The 23189-nt window shown below is 59.6% G+C and overlaps 1 protein-coding gene across 10 annotated transcripts in view; it reads right to left on the minus strand.

Annotated features, from left to right (window-relative positions):
- Positions 1-23189, minus strand: part of PKNOX1 (PBX/knotted 1 homeobox 1) — a 67914-nt gene that overhangs the window by 19363 nt on the left and 25362 nt on the right. For 5 of the 10 annotated variants that reach the window (XM_051829951.3, XM_051829949.3, XM_051829947.3 and 2 more), the window contains exons 2-6: positions 17142-17210; positions 15504-15609; positions 13114-13241; positions 3645-3816; positions 1291-1461 (exon numbers count right to left, since the gene is read on the minus strand). In XM_051829951.3, the coding sequence (XP_051685911.1) occupies positions 1291-1461; positions 3645-3816; positions 13114-13241; positions 15504-15554 (522 nt within the window). In that variant the 5' untranslated portion in view covers positions 15555-15609; positions 17142-17210. The remainder of the gene's footprint in view (positions 1-1290; positions 1462-3644; positions 3817-13113; positions 13242-15503; positions 15610-17141; positions 17211-23189) is intronic. The other 5 variants (XM_089330489.1, XM_070071787.2, XM_089330488.1 and 2 more) reach the window with 2 other exon arrangements.

Below are 23189 nucleotides of genomic sequence, written 5' to 3' on the forward strand. Positions count from 1 at the left end.
GAAAGCAGCAGAATGGCTGGAGTGACTCTGAGCAGAGGACTTGGCCCACCAGGTGCCGGGGCTCCCTGGGTAACACAGAGGCGATGACACAGACCCCAGATGGTGCCGCAGGGGCCAGGCAGACGCCCGTCCGAGCTGCAGAGGTGCAGAGAGCGGCTCCGGGGGGAGAGCTGCTTTGTCAGCGAACGGCCTTCTCAGACCAAACAGCCTCAAGCTGAATTTCACACCTGACACAAAAGTCCGCTCAAAACAGACCGCGGGTTTAAACGTAACCGTGAAGCAACTCTGAGAGAAGAACACGGGACACGATCGTTAGGCTCGGCACTGGGCGGAGCGGTCGTGGACTTGCCGAGAGCGTGGTCCCTCAACGGCAGAGCCGATGAACCGTGCTCGGTCAACACTAAGGATGCTCGAGCTGCACTGAGCACCTGCTAAGGCGCCAGAAGACACTCGGCGACAGACCTGGGGAAGCTGCCAGCCGGTCCTCAGGGCCTGGCACCTGGAACAGGCTTACGGCGAAAATCGTCCAGCTGGGAGACGGGAGAGGAGTGCCGCCTGGGGCGCCGGCGTGCCCCAGCAGAGCGCTGGTTCAAGTCCCGCCTCCACCCCCACCCCCAGCTTCCTGCTGCTCTGCTCAAGTACTTGGATCCCTGCACCCTCCTGGGGCGCCCTGTGGAGGTCCAGGTTGCTGGCTCTGGCCTGGCCCAACCCTGGCTGTTGGGGACGTTTGGGGAGTGAACCGGTAGGTGGAAGGTGCTTTCCAATTAGATAAACAAAGGAACCAGAGGAGAGAGAGGCTGGGCAGGGCCTCAGCAGGCGCTGACCAGAGAAAACACGATGGGCATGAGCCCAGGGAGACACTGGCACCACGTGGAGGAGCCCACATCTGTGAGGTCCCTGGAGCGGCCACATCCACGGTGACCAACAGTGGGGTAGGGGAGGGAGGGCGGGAGCTGTGTTTAAGGGGACAGAGGTTCGGGGTGGGAGGGGGATGCAGTCCTGGAGGCGGATGCTGGTGACGGCTGCATAACCATGACAACGCCCATGATGCCCCCGACCGCACGCTCAAATGGCGAATTTTATGCTTTTTTCTATCACAGAATCTTATATGTGTAGGAAAAAGTCACAAGAGAACAGTACCCTGGTACCCACGAACACAGGACGGGGAGCCTACACAGACCCGGGACTCAGTCCACAGCTGCTCAAGGCCCAGGCACACGGGCCCTGTGCCGGTGCTGAGCCCCGGAGGGCCCCTGGGGTCAGGGCCGCCGCGGCGGGGCCTGCGAGTACCTGGGCCTGCACGGGGGAGTAGGGGCTCCCCGGCTCCCCGCTCAGCAGCGTCTCGCTGTTCATCTTGGTCTTGAGGCACGCGATGTAGCGGCTGCAGAAGTCTTTGCACAACTCGTTCACCTTCTCCAGCTCCAGGAGATGGATGCGCAGGACCTGGATGGCCTTCACCATCTGGACGCAAGAGGAGAGACGTCACGGGCAGGAGAGGTGGCATCGTACGCGGGCCCTCATCAGCGCCTCGACCAGCTCGACCGTGGGAGCAGAGATGCCACCCCCAGACGGGCTTTGGGAACCGGCCGCGCCTCCTGTGAGGGGCAGGAGCCCCGGGCCGACCCCAGTCCCGAGCTGACGTGTGAGCCCGCGCCCGCAGCCGGCCCGTCTCACGGGCTCCGTGGCTGGCCGTCTCCCAGCCTTGCTCCGCTCCGGCTCTACGTCTTAACTAGGACACGGAGGGTTCCTAGGTCGACCAAGCTCAGCTTGTCAGCTCCGCCTTCCACAGGCCGTGGTCGCGTGCCCAGTCTGAAAGGCTACGCCTCGCCCTCAATGCCACGGAGTTCCTGATTTTTCTGAAAGGTTCACATTAAGTCACTAAGTTTCAGGGGAATCTGTCTCACGACTGGGGTAACTAACGTCAACGATGAAACCATCCGAGAACAACCTGCCCAAAGCCTGCCGAACCTGCCGCGTGGGGAGGGCTCCGCGGAGCAGCAGCCTCGGACACCACTCAGACGCCTGCGCCCTAGGTGGGAACGCCCGGGGCCGGTCCCGGCCACCCCCGCTTCTACTCACTGCACCTGGGAGGCAGTGACTGCCAGCCCAGAACCTGGGTTCCTGCTGCCCACACGGGAGACCCTGACGAAGCTCCTGGCTCCTGGCTCTGGCCTGGCTCAGCCCCACCTGTTGTGGTTCTTTGGGGAGCCGGCAGATGAAGCTCTCGCTCCATCTCCCCGCTCGTCACCTGCCTTTCAGATAAGCACACACGTTAGACAGGAAAAGTCTGCTAGAGACGGGGCAGACAGCGGGCACAGCAGCTGAGTCGCACCTGGGACACCTGCATCCCACAAGGTGCTTGGTTCGAGTCCCGGCTCCTCACTTCTGATTCAACTGCATGCTAACACGCGACCCAGGAGGCGACAGGTGATGGCCCAAGCACGGGGTCCCTGTCGCTCACATGGACAACAGACTGAGCTTTGGGCTCTGATGTCAGCCTTGCTAGCCCTGACGCTGTAGGCATTTGGGGAGTGAACCAGCAGACGAAACACTGCTCTCCCTGTCCATCTCTGTGCCTTTCAACTAAAATGAAAAACTTTTTTTAAAGATTTATTTATTTGAAAGGCAGAATTACAGAGAGGCAGAGGCAGAGGCAGAGAGAGAGAGAGGTCTTCCATCCACTGGTTCACTCCCCAGATGGCTGTAACGGCCGGAGCTGTGGCGTCTCAAAGCCAGGAGCCAGGAGCTTCCTCCAGGTCTCCCATGTGGGTGCAGGGACCCAAGGACTTGGGCCATCTTCTACTGCTTTCCCAGGCCACAGCAGAGAGCTGGATCAGAAGCGGAATGGCCAGTACTCTAACCCATGTGGGACGCTGGCACTGCAGGCAACGGCTTTACCTGCTACGCCACAGCGCTGGCCCCAGAAAATGAAAATTTTAAAACAAAGTCAGCGCCAGCCTCTGACGTGCAGGGCCGTCTTGTCAGAGAACGCCGCTGAAGTCACACCCGTGTGCCGTGTGACCAGGCAGTGTGCGGCAGGAGTGCCCACAGCAGAGCGCTGAGTCCTCTGTCCACTGGGGACGGGTGCCCACGCTGTCTGACAGAGGAGGCTGGAGCGCCCGTCACTGCCCGGTCCCTCTCCATACCGTCCACTGGGGACGGGCGCCCACACTGTCTGACAGAGGAGGCTGGAGCACCTGTCACTGCCCGGTCCCTCTCCGTCACCATCTACTGGGGACGGGCGCCCACGCTGTCTGACAGAGGAGGCTGGAGCGCCCGTCACTGCCCACTCCCTCTCCATACCGTCCACTGGGGACGGGCGCCCACGCTGTGATAGAGGAGGCTGAGCGCCCGTCACTGCCCGTCACTGCCCATCACTGCCCACTCCCTCTCCATACCGTCCACTGGGGACGGGCGCCCACGCTGTCTGACAGAGGAGGCTGGAGCACCTGTCACTGCCCGGTCCCTCTCCATACCGTCCACTGGGGACGGGCGCCCACGCTGTCTGACAGAGGAGGCTGAGCGCCCGTCACTGCCCATCACTGCCCGCTCCCTCTCCTTACAGGAGCGCGCAGGCGCAAGCTCTCCAGGCGGGCAGAGCTCAGGACGCCTGAGCAGCCTGAAGGCGGAAGCGGCCCACTTACCAGGCTGTCCGTCTCGGGGTCCTCGCAGAAGAAGGGCTTCCCTTCCTTCTCCTGCTTCCGGACGAAGTTCTCGATGTCCACATCGAAGCTGGCCGATGTGGTGCCTTCCGAGCCCTGCGTGGACTGCTCGCACTTCTCCAGCAGCAGCGCTAACAGCGGAAACAGCGGGTGCCTGGGAGAGCACGGGCAGCAGAGGGCGGCCCGTCACTCTGGCGGCCGAGGGCGGCGCCGTGCACCTGCGCTCCTGCGTGGGCCCCCCGGGTCTTCAGCGCGTCCCCAGGGTGGCGCCGTGCACCTGCGCTCCTGCCGTGGGCCCCCCGGGGTCTTCAGCGCGTCCCCAGGGCGGCGCCACCGCGCTCCGGCCGTGGGCCCCCCGGGGTCTTCAGCATGTCCCCAGGGCTGCACCACCACGCTCCGGCCGTGGGCACCCCGGGGTCTTCAGCACGTCCCCAGGGCTGCGTCACCACGCTCCGGCCGTGGGCCCCCCGGGGTCTTCAGCGCGTCCCCAGGGCTGCGCCACCGCGGTCTCAGCCAGTGTCAGGACATTCCGTCACCCCTGGGAGAAGCCCTGCCAGGCCCATCTCCCCACACGCCAGCCCACAACCCATCCACCTATCCATGGACGTGCCTGCCCAGACACCGCACACAGGAGCAACACCGCCCTGCGGAACCGCTGAGGTCGGCCTCACTCCACTTCTCAGCGTTGTAGAACACATCAGAAGTTCACCTGCTGTGAGGCTTTTTTTTTAAATTTATGTTTCTGTAAAGATGTGTTTATTTAGGGGCTGGCACAGCTGTGCTGCAGCGTAGCCCTGGCCCATAGCGCCGCCATCCCATACAGGCACCTGTTAGAGTCCCGGCTGCTCCACTTCCAATCCAGCTCCCTGCTGTGGCCCGGGAGGCAGCAGAAGACGCCCGAGTGCTGGGCCCTGCACCCACGTGGGAGACCCCGATGGAGCTCCCGGCTCCTGGCTTCAGCCTGGCCCAGCCCTGGCTGCTGTGGCCACTTGGGGAGTGAACCAGCAGATGGAAGACAGATCTCTCTCTCTCTCTCTCTTTCAAATACATAAATAAATCTTTTAAAAAAACATTTACATTTTATTTGAAAGTCAGAGTTAGAGACAGAGGGAGGCAGAGGGAGGGAATCTCCTATCTGTGGTTCACTCCCCAGATGGCTGCAACGGTCAGGGCTGGGCCCGGCAGAAGCCAGGACCCCATCCGGGTCTCCCGCGTGGGTGCAGGAGCCCGGGCGCTCGGCCGCCGTCTGCTGCCTCCCAGGTGTTAGCAGGGCTGGACTCCGTGCTTCCAGAGCGGGCCCAGGCGGCCCGGGCAGCACACCCGTGTCCAGGACGCCCGCCTTCCGTCCGCGAGCAGACCCCTTTGTCCACAGGCTCCTCAGAAAAGCACGCCGGGAGGCCTCCTCCTGCCAGCAATCGTGAGGCGTGGCTGGGGGCGTCCCTGGACAAGGCGCTGCGTGGGCTGAGCCTTCACGCTCCGGGGCGCACACCAGGAGTGGACTGCTGGCTCGGACCTGACTCTAGGCTTAACTTCCGGGGACCGGCCAGGCTGCTGCACACCCACTAGCCACACGCCTGGATTCCGACGGCTCTATCAGCACCTGTTGTTGTTTCCTACCTGGTGTGAAGTGGTCTACCTCTGGTATTTACTGCACGACGCAGGCAGACAGACCTCGTGCGGAAATACAGATCCTCCCAGCCAGCACCCCGCACAGCACCCACCTCTCAGACAGCACCCCGCACAGCACCCACCTCCCAGCCAGCACCCCACACAGCACCCACCTCCCAGCCAGCACCCCACACAGCACCCACCTCCCAGACAGCACCCCACACAGCACCCACCTCCCAGACAGCACCACACACAGCACCCACCTCTCAGCACCCTACACAGCACCCACCTCCCAGACAGCACCCCGTACGGCACCCACACCTCAGCACCCCGCACAGCACCCACCTCCCAGCACCCCACACAGCACCCACACTTCAGACAGCACCCCACACAGCACCCACCTCCCAGACAGCACCACACACAGCACCCACCTCAGACAGCACCACACACAGCACCCACCTCCCAGACAGCACCACACACAGCACCCACCTCTCAGCACCCTACACAGCACCCACCTCCCAAACAGCACCCTGTACGGCACCCACACCTCAGCACCCCGCACAGCACCCACCTCCCAGCACCCCACACAGCACCCACACTTCAGACAGCACCACACACAGCACCCACCTCCCAGACAGCACCCCGCACAGCACCCACCTCCCGGCACCCTGCACAGCACCCACCTCCCAGACAGCACCCCGCACAGCACCCACACCTCAGCACCACACACAGCACCCACCTCCCAGCACCCCACACAGCACCCACACTTCAGACAGCACCACACACAGCACCCACCTCCCAGACAGCACCCCGCACAGCACCCACCTCCCGGCACCCTGCACAGCACCCACCTCCCAGACAGCACCCCGCACAGCACCCACACCTCAGCACCCCGCACAGCACCCACCTCCCAGCACCCCACACAGCACCCACACTTCAGACAGCACCACACACAGCACCCACCTCTCAGACAGCACCACACACAGCACCCACACCTCAGCACCCTGCACAGCACCCACCTCCCAGACAGCACCCTGCACAGCACCCACCTCTCAGCACCCTGCACAGCACCCACCTCTCAGCACCCCACACAGCACCCACACCTCAGCACCACACACAGCACCCACCTCTCAGCACCCCGCATAGCACCCACACCTCAGCACCCTGCACAGCACCCACCTCTCAGCACCCCGCACAGCACCCACCTCTCAGCCACACACAGCACCCACCTCTCAGACAGGACCCACCTCTCAGACAGCACCCCGCACAGCACCCACCTCTCAGCACCCACCTCTCAGCACCACACACAGCACTCACCTCTCAGACAGGACCCACCTCTCAGACAGCACCCACCTCTCAGACAGCACCCCGCACAGCACTCACCTCTCAGACAGCACCCACCTCTCAGACAGCACCCCGCACAGCACCCACCTCTCAGACAGCACCCCACACAGCACCCACATCTCAGCACCCTGCACAGCACCCACCTCTCAGACAGCACCCCGCACAGCACCCACCTCTCAGACAGCACCCTGCACAGCACCCACCTCTCAGACAGCACCCCGCACAGCACCAGGAAACTGGAAGCAGCCCGTTGGTCACGGTCATTTGGGCACACGGTAGTGGTGCAGGACTGTGGGCGGCCGTGTGCGGGAGGGGAGACGCGGCCCCGTGGGCGGCCGTGTGCGGGAGGGGAGACGCAGTGCACGAGGAGTGGGCGCCCTCCACTCTCACACCCACCACTGCCCACTGCCGCCCTCCACTCCCACACCCACCACTGCCCACTGCCGCCCTCCACTCCCACACCCACCACTGCCCACTGCTGCCCTCCACTCCCACTCCCACCACTGCCCACTGCCGCCCTCCACTCCCACACCCACCACTGCCCACTGCCGCCCTCCACTCCCACACCCCCCACTACCCATTGCCGCCCTCCACTCACACACCTGCCTGTGCGGGATGGAGTTTAGGGTCGATCCCGTTGGGCTTGGATTGCACCGTCTTGGATTTATAACGTGCCCACACAAACATCCTCCAGGGACACGGAGCCCCCCCCGCACCCCCCCCCCCCGGGTAACCTGCAGTAACGCCTGTGCCGTCTCTTCCACGTCGCTGTCACAGACCCGTGACGTGGTCGGGTTTAACCCGTTTTTGTAGCAGTTCCAACTGGAACTGTCTCATGAAATTGTTAACTGCATTAATTCTGAAGCACATGATGCCAATTTGTAAAAACGTCTGCCCACTGTATTTTCAATTTTTTATTTAAAAAAATGACCCCAAACTGACTGCTCGTGATGGCCTAACGTGCGCACAGGTGTGTGTAAGCGGCACACCCTGGCACACCCTGTCCCACCCGGCCATCACACGGCCCTGCCCCATGCCCCACCCGCCGTGGCCGATGAGGCCTCCAGCACCGTCAGGGGCAGCCGCGCAGGTGTAACCCCACAGTCGTGGTCCTCGCTCCCTCGGCATTCACGCCAGCGCTGCCGGAGCCCGGCCCCTTCCCGTTCTCTGCCAAGTGCACCCCACGGGGTGTCTACACCACCAGCCGCCCACCCACCCGTCAGTACAGGAGCATCTGGGTTGTTCCCAGCTCCTGACAACTGTGACTAAGGCTCCCACGGACATCCGTGTGCGGCCACACAGGCGTACACACACCTGTGGGGCAGGACTCTAACATTAGTGTGTGGCCACACAGACGTATGCACACCTATGGAGCAGGACTCTAACATAAGTGTGCGGCCACACAGACGTACGCACACCTATGGGGCAGGACTCTAACATTAGTGTGCGGCCACACAGGCGTATGCACACCTATGGGGCAGGACTCTAACATTAGTGTGCGGCCATACAGGCATACACACACCTATGGCGCAGGACTCTAACATTAGTGTGCGGCCACACAGACGTATGCACACCTATGGGGCAGGACTCTAACATTAGTGTGCGGCCATACAGGCATACACACACCTATGGCGCAGGACTCTAACATTAGTGTGCGGCCACACAGATGTATGCACACCTATGGAGCAGGACTCTAACATAAGTGTGCGGCCACACAGACGTACACACACCTATGGCGCAGGACGCTGTAACATCCGTGTGCAGCCACACAGACGTATGCACACCTATGGCTCAGGACTCTAACATTAGTGTGCGGCCACACAGGCGTACACACACCTATGGGACAGGACTCTAACATTAGTGTGGGGTTACACAGACGTACACACACCTATGGGGCAGGACTCTAACATTAGTGTGTGGTTACACAGGCGTACACACACCTATGGGGCAGGACTCTAACATTAGTGTGTGGTTACACAGACATACACACACCTATGGCTCAGGACTCACTCTAACATTAGTGTGCGGCCACACAGGCGTACACACACCTATGGGGCAGGACTCTAACATTAGTGTGCGGCCATACAGGCATACACACACCTATGGGGCAGGACTCTAACATTAGTGTGCGGTTACACAGACATACACACACCTGTGGGGCAGGACTCTAACATTAGTGTGCGGCCACACAGACATACACACACCTATGGGGCAGGACTCTAACATTAGTGTGCGGCCATACAGGCATACACACACCTATGGGGCAGGACTCTAACATTAGTGTGCGGCCACACAGACATACACACACCTATGGGACGGGACTCTAACATTAGTGTGCGGTTACACAGACATACACACACCTATGGGGCAGGACTCTAACATTAGTGTGTGGTTACACAGACATACGCACACCTATGGGGCAGGACTCTAACATTAGTGTGTGGCCACACAGATGTACGCACACCTATGGCGTAGGACTCTAACAGTGTGCGGTTACACAGACATACACACACCTGTGGGGCAGAACTCTATTAGTGTGTGGCCACACAGACGTACGCACACCTATGGGACAGGACTCTAACATTAGTGTGCGGTTACACAGACGTACGCACACCTATGGCGCAGGACTCTAACATTAGTATGCGGCCACACAGGCATACGCACACCTATGGGGCAGGACTCTAACATCAGTGTGCGGTTACACAGACATACACACACCTATGGGGCAGGACTCTAACATCAGTGTGCGGTTACACAGACGTACACACACCTATGGGGCAGAACTCTAACATTAGTGTGTGGTTACACAGACATACACACACCTATGGGGCAGGACTCTAACATCAGTGTGCGGTTACACAGACATACGCACACCTATGGCACTGGGCGCTGTAACAACATCAGAAGGTGGAGACCCGGGGCTGGCGTGGGACAGGGGTTAAGCCACCACCTCTGATGCCATATGGGTGCTGGTTCCAGTCCCAGGTGCTCCACTTCCAATCCAGATCCCTGATAATGCGCCTGGGAGAGCAGTGGAAGATGGCCCAAGTACTTGGGCCCCTGCACCTGCGTGGGAGACCCAGATGGAGCTCTGGCTTTGGCCTGGGTCACTGGCTGCAATGACAGAGGCTGGGCCAGGTCAACGCCAGGAGCCAGGAGCCCCCTCAGGGTCTCGCACGTGGGTGCAGGGGCCCAGGCCTTTCCAGGGGGCAGGACTGGAAGTGGGGCGATGCTGCTGCCGCAGGGCGCAGGCCCCTTATGGCTGAGTGTTCAAAGTTCTCTACTCATTCCAGACACAAGTCCTTGGCTGAACACTCTTTGTATCTTAGACACTTAGATTTTGTCCTACGCCCTCTTCTAAGGTGTTAGAATTCTGCATTTGGGAGCAGGCGTGTGGCAGAGCAGCTAAACTGCCCACCCCACGTCAGAGCGCCTGGTTCAAGCCCCAGCTTCCGAGTCTGCTTCCTGCTAACGCACCCAGGAAGGCAGTGGAGTTGGCTCAAGGACTTGGGTCCCTGACAGCCACAGGGGAGACCCAGCTGGAGGTCTGAGGTCCTGGCTTCGGTCTGTCCCAGCCCTGGCTGGTGCAGATGCTTGGGGAGTGAACCAGCGGATGAAAGATCTCCTCCTTTTTTGAATAAAATGAAAATAAATAATTTAAAATTTAAATAAATAAAATTTTAAATTTGGATATATATTTTGAGTAAACCAATGCTGAGGGTCTTGTTTCTGCATATTAATATCCACTGGCTCAGTAACACTTGTTCAAAGTCCACCCTCTCACAGGAGAGGGTCGCAGCTCACTGGACCAAGCCCCTGCCTGGGACAGCTGCACCCACATCTGAGCGTCAGGTCAGCCTCAGCTCCTCTGCTGCCGACCGAGTCCTGTTGCTGCGTCCTGGATGCAGTGGTGCGGGTGGTGACTCAGGGCCTGGCCCGGCCACCCACACGGTTCTGGGCTCCTGCTTTAGCCTGGCCCAGCTCTGGCTTTTGCGGGCATTAGTGTACGCACCAGCAGATGGAAGATCTCTCTCTCTCTCTCTCTCTCTTCTAAGTAGATGACAATAAACAAACATTTAAATAAAGTCTATCCTTTCTCCACGCTCTGTGCCTTTATCAAAGAGGAAGTGGCAGGCCTGTTTCTGGCTGTTTGGTGCCAGGGACTGGCTGTCCGTCCCTTTGCCAGCCCCACAGCTGCTTTCTGCAGCCTCGAGTAAAGTTTCACAACGAGGGGACTGACTCCTCCAGCTTCATTCTTTTCCAGAACTCTCTTAGCTGCTCTAGGTCTTTCGTCTTTCACGTGAAATCGAAAGTAGGGCGGGTATCTGGCCCAGCAGCTACGACGCCGGCTGACACGAGCACCCACATCTGTGCTCCTGGTTCGAGCCCTGGATTCACGGCAGATGCCCACTCCCTGGGAGGCTGAAGTAGTCAGGTTCCTGCCACCACGCGGGAGACCCGGGAGGAGTCCAGCTCCCCACGCGGGAGACCGGGAGGAGTCCAGCTCCCCGCGCGGGAGACCCGGGAGGAGTCCAGCTCCCCGCGCGGGAGACCCGGGAGGAGTCCAGCTCCCTGCGCGGGAGACCCGGGAGGAGTCCAGCTCCCCGCGCGGGAGACCCGGGAGGAGTCCAGCTCCCCACGCGGGAGACCTGGGAGGAGTCCAGCTCCCAGCCACTGTGGGCTCCTGGGAGTGAACCAGCAGATGGGAGTGTTTTTTCTCTGAAATAAATAAATGAACCACCTTGTCGGCAAGCACAAAACTGCCCTGCTGAGAATCTCGCTGGGATTTGAGCTGGACCTGTGGCTCCGTTCTGGGTGAGCTGGCGTCTGCTGCAATCAATCTCCCAGCCTGTGGGGCCCGGCACCGACGGCTGCCCCAGCACTTCACAGCTTTCAACCTAAGGGCTGCGCGCACCGTTGGGTTCACACCGTGAACAGTGCTGGGAGCTCCTGTGAGTGGTACTGTCTTTTTAGTTTCCAGTACACACTGGGATAGGACTGGTGTGTGCCTGCTCCCTGCAAGCTTACAAAGCTCACTGATTGAGACCTGGGGTTTCCCACACAGACGACCCAGCAGCGAAGCTGACACAGCCGCTCTGTGCCCTCCTCCCGCTTCCTCCCTCACTGCGCTGTCCGGGACACCCACTTCAAGGCTGAGCAGAAGTGAGGGTGGACATCGTGCCCCGGTCCCCGTCTCCGGGGGAAGCACCCGGTCTTTCTCCATAAGGTACAGGTGGGCTGTCACTCACTGCTCTCTTCTGTGGTTTTTAATCCTAACAGGGCACTGCGTCTGACTGAGTTCTTCTGCATCAATTCCTGTGATCCCCTGGTGGGTCTTATCGTCTGAACTTTTTTTAAAAAAAAAATTTATTTATTTATTTGAAAGAGTTACAGAGAGAGAGGGAGAAGCAGAGAGAGAGAGAGAGAGAGAGAGAGAGAGAGAGAGGTCTTCCATCCTCTGGTTCACTCCCCAGTTGGCCTCAAAGGCCGGAGCTGCACCAATCTGAAGCCAGGAGCTTCTTCCGGGTCTCCCACGTGGGTGCAGGGGCCCAAGGACCTGGGCCATCTTCCACTGCTTTCCCAGGCCATAGCAGGGAGCTGGATTGGAAGTGGAACATCTGGGTCTTGAACTGGCGCCCATATGGGATGCCAGCGCTTCAGGCCAGGACATTAACCTGCTGCGCCACAGCGCCGGCTCCGTCTGATCTTTGAATAATGAGCAAGTCTTGCATTCTTGGGATAAACGTCGCCTGGTCACCGTGGGTCACCCTCTCCATGTATTCCTGGGTTTGCTTTGTTAATGTATTGACGGTTTTTACGTCTAAGCTCCTGGGGTAGTGGTCTGAAGCGTGTGTCGCCTGGTTCTCCTATCAGTGACGCTCCACCCACGGAGCGTGGAGTGGGAGCCCCCCTCTGCTGATCCTGGACGAGGCCGTGGACACACGCTGTCCTTCTCGTCCTGGTAGGTTTGGTAGGATTCTCCCATAAATCAATCTGGGCCGATAGAGTTCTTTTTGCAAGGTTACCCAAAATGGAGATTTATATCCAGTATTAATATTTTATTTTTCAGTTATGCTGCACTGATTTTTAAGATTTATTTATTCATTTGAAAGGCAGAGAGAGAGGTCTTTCATCCACTGGTTCACTTCCCAAATGGCCGCAAAGGCTGCAGCTGTCGATCTGAAGCCAGGAGCCAGGAGCTTCCTCCAGGTCTCCCATGAGGCTGTAGGGGCCAAGGACTGGGGCCATCCTCCACTGCTTTCCCAGGCCACAGCAGAGAGCTGGAGCAGCCGGGACTCGAACCGGTGCCCACACGGGATGCCAGTGCTGCAGGTGGCGGCTTTACCTGCTCCATCACAGTGCAGGCCTCCAAACTTTTTTTTTTTTTTAAGATATTAGAAATAACCAGGAAAATTCCTCCCAGGCAGTTAGCACGTCGGCTGGCAGCTCACTGTGCCTGCTGCCAGCCCTGGTGCCCGCTGCCTGTGTCCAGCGCTACCTGTAAATGGCCTGCTTGTCCGCGTCCATCGGGGCCGGAGCCTCCGCAGCAGGGGGACGCACTCCTTCCGCGTCAGGTTCAGAGCAGGCGGGGTCTTGCTCTGTTTTTAACTCTGTGACTACCTGCATCTGCAAGAGAAAGAGACTTGGTTACCCCACACACGGTGCGCGCCACTCTGTATTCCGCTCCCGGAGAGGAAACACAAGCTGCCACTCTGTATTCCGCTCCCGGAGAGGACACACAAGCTGCCACTCTGTATTCCGCTCCCGGAGAGGCACAGCGAGCGACACCACGTGAACCGCAGCCCCAGCAGGACTCCTCCGCATTTAACACACTTGCCGCACAGACAGACAAGACGGCTACTGTCCGCGAGGGGCTCTGGTTAACCCCCGCAGGTACACGACATGAAGAGGACTGTGTGAGTTCAGTCCCTCTTCTCTCTCCTTGCACTTGATAATGGCACAGGAAGGCAGAACAAACCACAGCCCAAGCTCTTCTCGTCCTGTGACAAACAACCCAGACCCAACAGGCTGCACGGCCGGGACAGGACTCAATGCGCACACTGACCCCGGACCCTCAGGGACACCAGGCGAAACAGTTCAGAAATGTCCCTGCCTTCAGAGACCAGCTGTGTTTACTTAAAGCCTTGACGATGTTATCATTTAAACCACTTCCAACAAGCCATGTGTCTGTCCTTTACGTAAAAGGCATTTAAATCCTTAAACACAGAATTCAGTTTACCAAAAAATAAAAACAAAAAGGAAAGACAGACAGAAAAGCTGCGGTAGCTCCTAACTCCCTGTGAGCAGAGGGGACTGGCGGAGCTGGCCGGGCTGTGTCCTGCGGGGAAGCAGCGGGGCCTGGGGAGTCGGCTCCACGGGGCGCCCCTGCAGCCCCCTGCTCTCCTCTCTCCCTTTGGAGGGTGCGCTACACTGGGGACGCTGCTTTTCCTTCTCTTAAAAACAGCAACCAAAGGCAACCAAAGCCCACACACAGACTTTCTGGAGGGCCATCCGATTACGTAACCGTCTTCATAGACTTATTTCACCATCTGATGACTGAGAGACCCCAGTGCTGGAGGGATGGCTACGCTCGGCACGTGTTTCCAGGCTGCCCGAGGCATCGGTGACTTAAAAAGCAAGGGGCGTGGCCCCGGGCACAACGGCCTGCACCGCCCCGGGCTGGGAATCAGAGCAGAGACCCGAAGGGCAGGAGGGGGCAGAGCACAGGGAACAGCTGGGGCCAGCAACTCAGCACGCAAGGACGGACACACGCGGGGCCAGGCCACGCAGGGCCGGGGCGGCTGGGACTTCGGAGAGCTCAGGCGGGGGAAGGATTTGCATTTTGGATGGAAAACATCATCTGGCAATGCCACGGGCCGAGAAAGCCCACACCACAGAATTCCCTCCCTCCACTCCTGCAAGAAAAACAAAAACAACAGCCCGACAAAGGAACCTACAAAACACCTATCAAAAAACCAAAACTCTAGCACAGGAACGGAACAAGAATGGTACAAAGCCGGCCACTAAGGGGAGAGAGGCACGGCCCCTTGCCCCTGACCGCCCAGCCTCCCCAGAGCCGCTCCTGCCTCGCTGCCATCTTGAGACAGTGGATGGGAGGGGCACATTCCACCCGCACCCCAACTCCAGCAGAACCCTGCTCAGAGGAGAGCGGCAAACGGCAGGGCCCGATCTCTGCCCCGAGAAAGACTGCGAAGGCTGCCACTGCCCCTACACACAGCTCCTGCAGGTCACACAACACAAAACACGCAACCACAAATACCGCAGCTTCAAGGGAGACGCGGCCCTGCACCGCTGGACACGGGAGACGCGGCCCTGCGCCGCCGGACATGGGAGACGCGGCCCTGCGCTGCCAGACACGGGAGACGCGGCCCTGCACCGCCGGACACGGGAGGCGTGGCCCTGCACTGCTGGAGAAGGGAGACGCGGCCCTGCACCGCCAGACACGGGAGACGCGGCCCTGCACTGCCGGAGCACACCACGGAGCCATGGGGTCGCCATGGCACAGTTCTGAGCACCAGGGTGCACACGGACGCCCTGCGAGAAGTCCCCTCCCGCGTGGGACCTGGGAGCTGAAGCCACTTCTCGTAAGCAGGTCGCCGAGCAGGACACCGAGAACAGTGACTGGTCAACAGGGGTCTGTGTACCAGAACCGCCCACGTCCTTCAGAGCATCAGTACGAACCACACCCACGGGCTAAAGGTCAGCCCCTAGGAACTGTCATCTGACTCTGGGGTCCTTACTGGCAACCCTCTGCGTTCTGGTTCCGTCTCTGAACACCAGTACACAAGCGACGCACACGCGTTTGGATGGAACGGGAAAGGTGCACCAGCCCCGCGGCTCAGAGGGCAGCACACAGGACAGGCTCACCTGCTGCCCATCCTGATAGCTGTCTATGCTCAGGGTCTGCGTGGCCATCATGGTTCTCAGCTTTCCCTGGGTCCTCAGATCATCTTGAGCCGAAAGCGGAGGGTGCCTGGGAAGACAAAAGCGGAGAGCAGGCGTCAGCGCCACCGCCCTCACCTCCCAGCCTTCCTTCAGAATGTTCCTGACGTGAATGCAGACGGAGATGTGCTACCCACTGTCCAGTCCCAATGCCTGCCACGGCCAGGGCTGGGCCGGGTCGGTCAGGAGCCAGGCGTTCAGTCCAGCTCTCCCACGGGGCAAGGATGCAGCTCTGTGAGCCGCCGCCTGCTGCTTTCCAGGGCGCACGCAGCAGGGAGCTGGAGCTGAAGCAGACCCGGGACAGACAATGCCCACCGCCACATCGTGTGTTTGTAAATCCCAGCTTTGCACCAAGAGAAGAAGGCATCGTCAACACCGCGTGTCAGTGGTCCCCCCAACGGTCAGGGGCACTTCCAGCCACATGCACTGCCCCCAAACTCCCAGCAGACGCCCCCACACGGACACTGTTCTGGGCCTGCGCGCCTACTCTCCTGGAGCAGAAAAGGTGGAGAGAGAATCCACCCAGCAAACAGCAGGTGGCGCCACACAGAGACCGGCGGAGGGGCGGAGTGGCGGGGAGGGGGCAGGGGCGGCTGCCCACAGGGTCCCTGGGACGATGCCACCTGAGTTGACGGGAGGGGACCGCGAAGGCAGGGCCAGAAAGATCCAGGGAGGCGCTGACACGGCACTCCCGCACACGCGTGCGACCCAGCACCTGCACAGGGCCCGTCTGCTCACAACACCACAGAGCCTCAGAATCACAGGCCGGGGCCACCGCAGGACCTGCCACGCCACGGGGACGCAGGCAGGACGCGCACAGAGCTGGCGCAGGCCAGCGGCGCTGTGGGGGCTGAGGGCTACGTGGAGGTCAACCCATACCAGCAGGACCAGCGAAGGTCACCAGGAAGGACACCTTTGGGGACGGAGCTGCACAGAGCTACCAAGTCAGTCCAGCCCAGGTCACACACACAGGGATGGAGTTAGCAGCGAGACAGCTACCGGAGGGCGTCCAGGCCACCTCCTGAGTGGGCACTAGGACACGCGTGCACGCGTGCAGCCCCCAGGGTGCTCCTTTACAGCCGAGGGGCTGTGTGATCGGCCAAGGCTACGGAGTCGGCCGGGGCGTGCTGCGGCCACCAGCGGGGACCAGCGCCCTCACCAGCCTAACGTGAGGTCACTCCTGCCTCCAACACACACCTGTTCTGTCCCAGGCACTGGTGCACACTGGCACACGGCTGCACCAGGTGACACGGGTGCAGGCAAATGCCAGGTGTGACGGGATCCAGGCAACCAGACGGGGCAGGGAAAGCTTCAGGGAGTGAGCCCCCCCAGCACCTGGCGGCAGGAGGCGGGTGTGGGCCACCGGGGGGGTGGGGGGCAGGTGCTGACGCCAGTCCAGTCCCGACGCACAGCCAGTGACGACTCCGGCGGCCACAGGAAGACGTGAGCGGAGTGACTCAGACCACGTGAGCCGGGGGCCTGCAGCTGGATGGAGTGGGGGGACAGGGGTGCAGGTGGGCCCGGGGCCTGCAGCGAGAGGCGGGCTGGGTCTGAGCTTCCTACCTGAGCACCTGGAGGAGCGGAGCCGCAGGTCCTGAGACGCAGCAGGCTGGCGAGGCCGGCTTCTGCAGCCTGAGAGGAAGCAACGCAGTGCTTAGGGCTGGGACGTTCAGACATCCACGCGGGAGCTGTCTGGCCCAGGACAGACCTGGCCGCGCTCCGCAGACAGGGTGGGGTGCATCCGAGACCTAACCCCGTGCCCGGGCATGGGAGCATCTACAGAGGGGGCCAGGTGAGGATCCCAGCTGAGACGGGACAGACCTGACCGCTCAGCAGACAGGGTGGGGTGCATCCGAGACCTAACCCCGTGTCCGGGCATGGGCGCATCTACAGTGGGGGCCCGTGAGGATCCCAGCTGAGACGGCTGTGCTTAGAAAGGAGGGAGGAGGAGCTCCGAGGCGCAGAGGGCTATGCCCCGTGAAGAAGGGGCAGAGACCAGAGCGTGGCCCACAGTCACAGCCGGCCAGGGATGCTGGACACCAACCTGGAGGCAGCAGAAAGCCCCCCCCCACCCCGGAGCACGCAGAGGTCATGTGGCCCTGCCCACAGCTTGGGCTCAAACCACGGGACAGTCACTGTCTGTCGTTTCTCTTCCCGAGTTTGTGGTCATCCCTGGGCAGCACTGGCAAACAAGGACAGAACACAAGGCCATGAGACTGGGAGGCCCAGGAGCTCATGGGATGGCCCAGGGCACGGGCACAGCAGGCAGCGCCCCCGAAGCCACGTGCAGGAAGGGGACCTGGGAGCGGGATGGCCAGCCACGTCGAGGACGGCTCGTGCCACGGAGGAGGGGGCCAGGCGTGCTGGTGAGAAGGGGGCCTGCAGGAGTGGGGGAGGGGCGACCTGCTGCCAGGGGCAGACCCACCACGCAGCGCCCTCCTGGGAGCAGCGGGGCCGTGCGCAGAGGAGGGCAGGAGACTCCACAGGCGCCCGGCGCACGGACTGCGTGCACAGGAGAAGGGAGGAAACACTGCTCCCCGTCACCTGGGGCCTCGACTGCCCTCGGGGCCGCACCTGCGGACTCTCACTGTCCCAACGGTGTCCCCCAAACCCTGTCCTCTACAGGGCCACTCCTCCATGCCCCCCCCCAGCACAGGGACCCCACGGCTGGGTCACAGTGGAGACGTCCGCCTGGCCAGAGGAGCCCCTGTTCTCCAGGCCTCCTGTGCAGGGGAGGGAGCAGCCCCTCGGTGCCCGGTGCCAACAACGCCAACTCACAGAGAAGCAGCCCAAGTCAGGAGGCCTCGCCTGGGAGACGAAGGGGCCAGCACAGAACCTGGGAGTGGGTGCAACTCTACGGAAGTCAGACCGTTCACGACAGAAAAGAACAACCACTTGTAAAGCCGTCATTGCAGCTCGATGGGCCGGCTCTGCGTCGTGGTGGCAGCTGCTGCCTGCGTCACTGGCATCACATCTGACCAATTTGAGTCCCTGCTGCTCCACCTCTGATCCAGCTAATGCGTCCCTGCTAATGTGCCTGGGAAACCAGAGGAAGATGCCCAAGTCCCTGGGTCCCTGCACTCACGGGGGAGACCCAGAAGCTCCTGGCTCCTGGCTTCGGACCAGCCCAGCTCGGCCACTGTGGCCATTTGGGGAGTGAACCAGCGGGGCACCCGCAGGGCAGCTGGCCAGGGCCCTCCGAGCGCCAAGGCCCGCAAGGCTGCTGGACCTCTGCATGCACGTGCGGTGTGTGTGCTCCCCGAGTCCAGGGACCCCCAGAAGTGCCTTCCTTTGCTATCAAGCTCAAGAGCGAGACCGACGGCAAACTCTGAGTGGGATCGGCGAGGACGGTGGCTTGGCCTCCGGCTCCCTTCCCGACTCTGAGGACCGCATGGTGGTAACCGGGAGAGAGAAGCACACGCGGGTACGCAGCCTAACAGGGGCCGCAGGCCTGCACCCTGCTTCCTCAGACCTTTTGAAAGTTCACAGAAGTGTAAAATACTTAGGATAGAAAAGTACAGGAACTGCTCTGGGTTAGAGACTAAGGAAATACATCGGTCCATGACCTCGATTTCAAAAACAAGTGCTGTGAAGGACGAGCTAGGATCTGGAGACGCGACGGTGGTTCTACTCCTGCAATGTTCCGTCGAGATGTTTACACAGGGGTTGACACTGCGGCGTAGCAGGCTAGGCCACGGCCTGCAGTGCCAGTCCCCCATGGGTGCTGGTTCGAGTCCCAGCAGCTCCACTTCTGATCCAGCTTTCTGCTATGGCCTGGGAAAGCAGTAGAAGACGGCCCAAGTACCACGGGGGAGACCTGCAGGAAGCTCCCGGCTCCTGGCTTCAGCCTGGCCCAGCCCTGGCCATGACAGCCATTTGGGGAGTGAACCAGTGGATGGAAGGCCTCTCTTTCTCTCTCTCTCTTTCCCCCTCCCTCCCTCCACCCTTTTCTTCTTTATCTTTGCCTTTCAAATAAATTTCTTTTAAAAAGTTTGTAATAAATATTGGGGAAAGAGTCAGAATTGTTTTAAAAACATATAACTTGCAGGCCCCCCTCTCCCAGAACTGGTTAGAGCTCCTCTCTCTGGTATTAGTTCACTCGCTCTAAAGGAAAAACCTGAACTTTGTACTGAAAGTCTCGGGAGCACGTGTGTGCTCTCCGCACAGTGGAACACCACGCAAGGATTAACGCAGCCCTTCTTGGCTGGGGCGGCCAGCACCTCACCCAAGGCACGGAGCTGGAGAGTCGCCAAGAGATGGCGCTGCCCGCCCGCGGTGGCTCCACTTCTCAGCATCTGTCCATCTCCTCCGCGGCTCCACCCACTCAGCACCGCAGCTGTCCATCTCCTCCCCGGCTCCACCCACTCAGCACCGCAGCTGTCCATCTCCTCCGCGGCTCCACCCACTCAGCACCGCAGCTGTCCATCTCCTCCCCGGCTCCACCCACTCAGCACAGCATCTGTCCATCTCCTCCCCGGCTCCACCCACTCAGCACCGCATCTGTCCATCTCCTCCTCAGCTCCACCCACTCAGCAAAATGACAGCACATTTTCGTAGTAGAATAACCCAGTTCCTGCAATCAGGCAAACAGCCCCCAGTGGCATCTCTCGCACCCATCCCAGCACAACTTCTCAGTGCTAGGAGGTTACGACCTCGAGGTTAAGTTGAGGCCTGTCAATCAGCTCAGGGGACTTGGCGAAGTCTACCATTAAACGGGACAACACTAAGAGGATCCCACCCAAGGATAAGCTGTCATCAGGCTCTTCTTTCTAAGCCAAAGACTGGCTCAGCGTTAAGACAATCACGTAATCGCCGCCCCTCTCCCCACGTGAAGCCACGCTCTGGTCTGGAAGGACATAGGTGGAGACTCAGGTCCCAGTCTCCCTTACCTTGCAAGTCCTGTGTCTCACTACACAGAGGGGTCCAGGACCTCAGGCTGCAAGACTCAGAATCCTGCCATCAGCTCCACAGTACTTCCTGCAACCAGTCTCGGGGTTCTCTGACAAGGAGGGGTCCTCCTCCTGCGTGGTTGTCGCCCCAGGGCCAGCAGTCCCCTCAGGCGCTGCCCTGCAGGGCTGAGTACTTGGGGTCTTGGTGACAGCCCCTTTCTGTGGCCAACTGCTGTCCAGGCATCACTGGCCTAGGGCACTTTTCAGGCTTAAACTGGTTTGGGATTTGGAGAGGTCTTGGGCCTTTAGCACGGACCCTGCATGACAATGCAGGCAGCATTTCTCGCGATGACTGGGACTTTCCTGGGGCCGCCTTGCCCTGAAGTGGATTCCGGCTCCTCCTGAACACTGGTTCCAGGCCTCATCTAGCCCCCAGGGAATGCGCCTGGGAAAAGCAAGGGAAGACGCCCACCCCACGGCTTGCGGCCCTGCCACCCACCCTCAGACCCTGATGGGATTCTGGGCTCCTGGCTTCAGCCCGGCCCAGCCCCGGGAGTTGCAGCCACTGGGGGAGTGAACCAATGGCTGGACTGTCTGCCGCTCCCCCTCTGTAACTCTGCCTTTCAAATAAATAAAATAACTTGTTTTAAAGGTTACTGCTTTATTTCTTGCTACACTTCTTTTGTAACTTGGTTAAGTTTCCGGCGAATAATCTCAAAATAAGCATTTTGTTTCCCTCCTTGCCTCTCTGGTCAGCCCCTCACAGATTCTGGGCCCCGGTGGTAGGGCAGGGTGGGGGGAGGGGGAGACCATTCCCCAACAGGGGCAGGGCCAAGGTGAAGTGCACCAGACCCCAGCTGAGTGCACTCTGGGACCTGCTGTTGGCCTGAGGTCTCTGTGTTTTCCATGCTGCCTGCACACCCCACTTCTGTGGAGTGAGACCCGTTACACGTGTTAGGCATTTGTACACAATTTGCAGTGTGCAAGGCCACACCAAACACTGGAGTTAAAGGTTTACTGTCGGGTGGGGGAAGCTGGACGAGGGTGGGGTGGGAGGGGGAGGGCGAGAGGGTAAGAGGGGCCTGCGCTGTGGCCTAGGGGATAAAACTGCTGCCTACAGTGCCAGCATCCCATATGGGCGCCGATTCGAGTCCCGGCTGGTCCACTTCTGATCCAGCTCTCTGCTATGGCCTGGGAAAGCACTGGAGGATGGCCCCAGTCCTGGGACCCCTACACCCACATGGGAGACCAAGAGGAAGCTCCTGGCTCCTGGCTTTGGATCAGTACAGCTCCAGCTGTTGTGGCCAACTGGAGAGTGCACCAGTGGATGGAGGACCTCTCTCTCTCTCTCTCCCCCTCTACCTCTCCTTCTCTCTCAGTAACTCTGCCTTTCAAATAGATAAATAAATCTAGAAAAAGAACTTATTTAAAAAAGAGAGAGAGTATGTAAGAGATTAAGAGAGACCCATGTGTCAGGAACAGGTCCTGTGGAGCCTTTACCAGGGGGCGGGCAGGGAAGTAGGAGCAGCGAATCCCGTTAGGGTGGGAGTGGAGCTGACACTGGTGGTTGGGCCATGGGGTCACCTGGCTTCCAGCAATGGCAGCGGGAGCTGGAGCCCAGGATTCTGTCCAGGGTGTAGATGGCGCCACAGATAAGACTGCGCCATTTTACTAGCACTGTGTCTATGTGATAACATTCCCTAATTCTATTTTTGACTGATTATAGACGAATGAGTGCACACATAACTTAAAACCTAAGTGAACCCAAAAGCCTTTGGGACATGTCACTTAAATAAAAGCTAACAAACTTAACTGTCAGAAAAAACAAGTGTTTTAATAATTGTTAATATGCATTTGAGCCTGGTTTTGCTGGCCAAGGAAAAATTATACTTATTAAAAAAAAAAGATTTATTAGAAAGGCAGAGACAGAAAGAGAGAGAGGTCTTCCATCCACTGGTTCACTCCCCAGATGGCTGCAATGGCCAGAGCTGGGCCAATCCAAAGCCAGGAGCCAGGAGCTTCTTCTGGGTCTCCCACGTGGGTGCAGGGGCCCAAGGACTTGGACCATCTTCTACTGCCCTCCCAGGCCATAGCAGAGAGCTGGATCGAAGTGGAGCAGCTGGGACTAGAACCAGCACCTGTAAGGGATGCCAGCACTGCATAGCTTTACATTCTATGCCACAGTGCCGGGCCCTATACTTACTTTTGTTATATATTTTTAAAGATTTGTTTATTTGAAAGGCAGAGTCGCAGAGAGAGAGAAAGCTCTTCCAACCGTGGATTCACTCCCCAATTGCCCACAATGGCCAGGGGTGGGCCAGGCCAAAGCCAGGAGGCAGCAGCTATATTCAGGTCCCCCATGTAGGAACAGGAGCCCAAGGACTCTGCTGTTTTCCCAGGCACTAACTAGCAGGGAGCTGGATTGGAAGTGGAGCAGCCAGGATTTGAACCAGCCCCCATATGGGACGCCAGCATTGCAGGCTGCAGCCTAACCCATAGGCCAGGCCCTTCTCAGACATTCAAAATCACAAAAAGCATAATTCTGAACTAAGAGTAATGCAGGTGAACACACACAGTAAGAGTGTTCAACGCTTCCTGTGTTGAAACACAAAATTTAGTTTTTAAACTTTGACAAGAAAATGACTTAAAATAATAACCATGTTTACCAAGTTCTTTCGGTTTCTTGCGCAACCTAAGGATAATGAAAGACACATTAAGGGGC

This window comes from Oryctolagus cuniculus, chromosome 4 (assembly GCF_051225735.1).
Source record: "Oryctolagus cuniculus isolate XC-2025 breed Fujian yellow rabbit chromosome 4, ASM5122573v1, whole genome shotgun sequence".
Lineage (NCBI taxonomy): Eukaryota > Metazoa > Chordata > Mammalia > Lagomorpha > Leporidae > Oryctolagus > Oryctolagus cuniculus.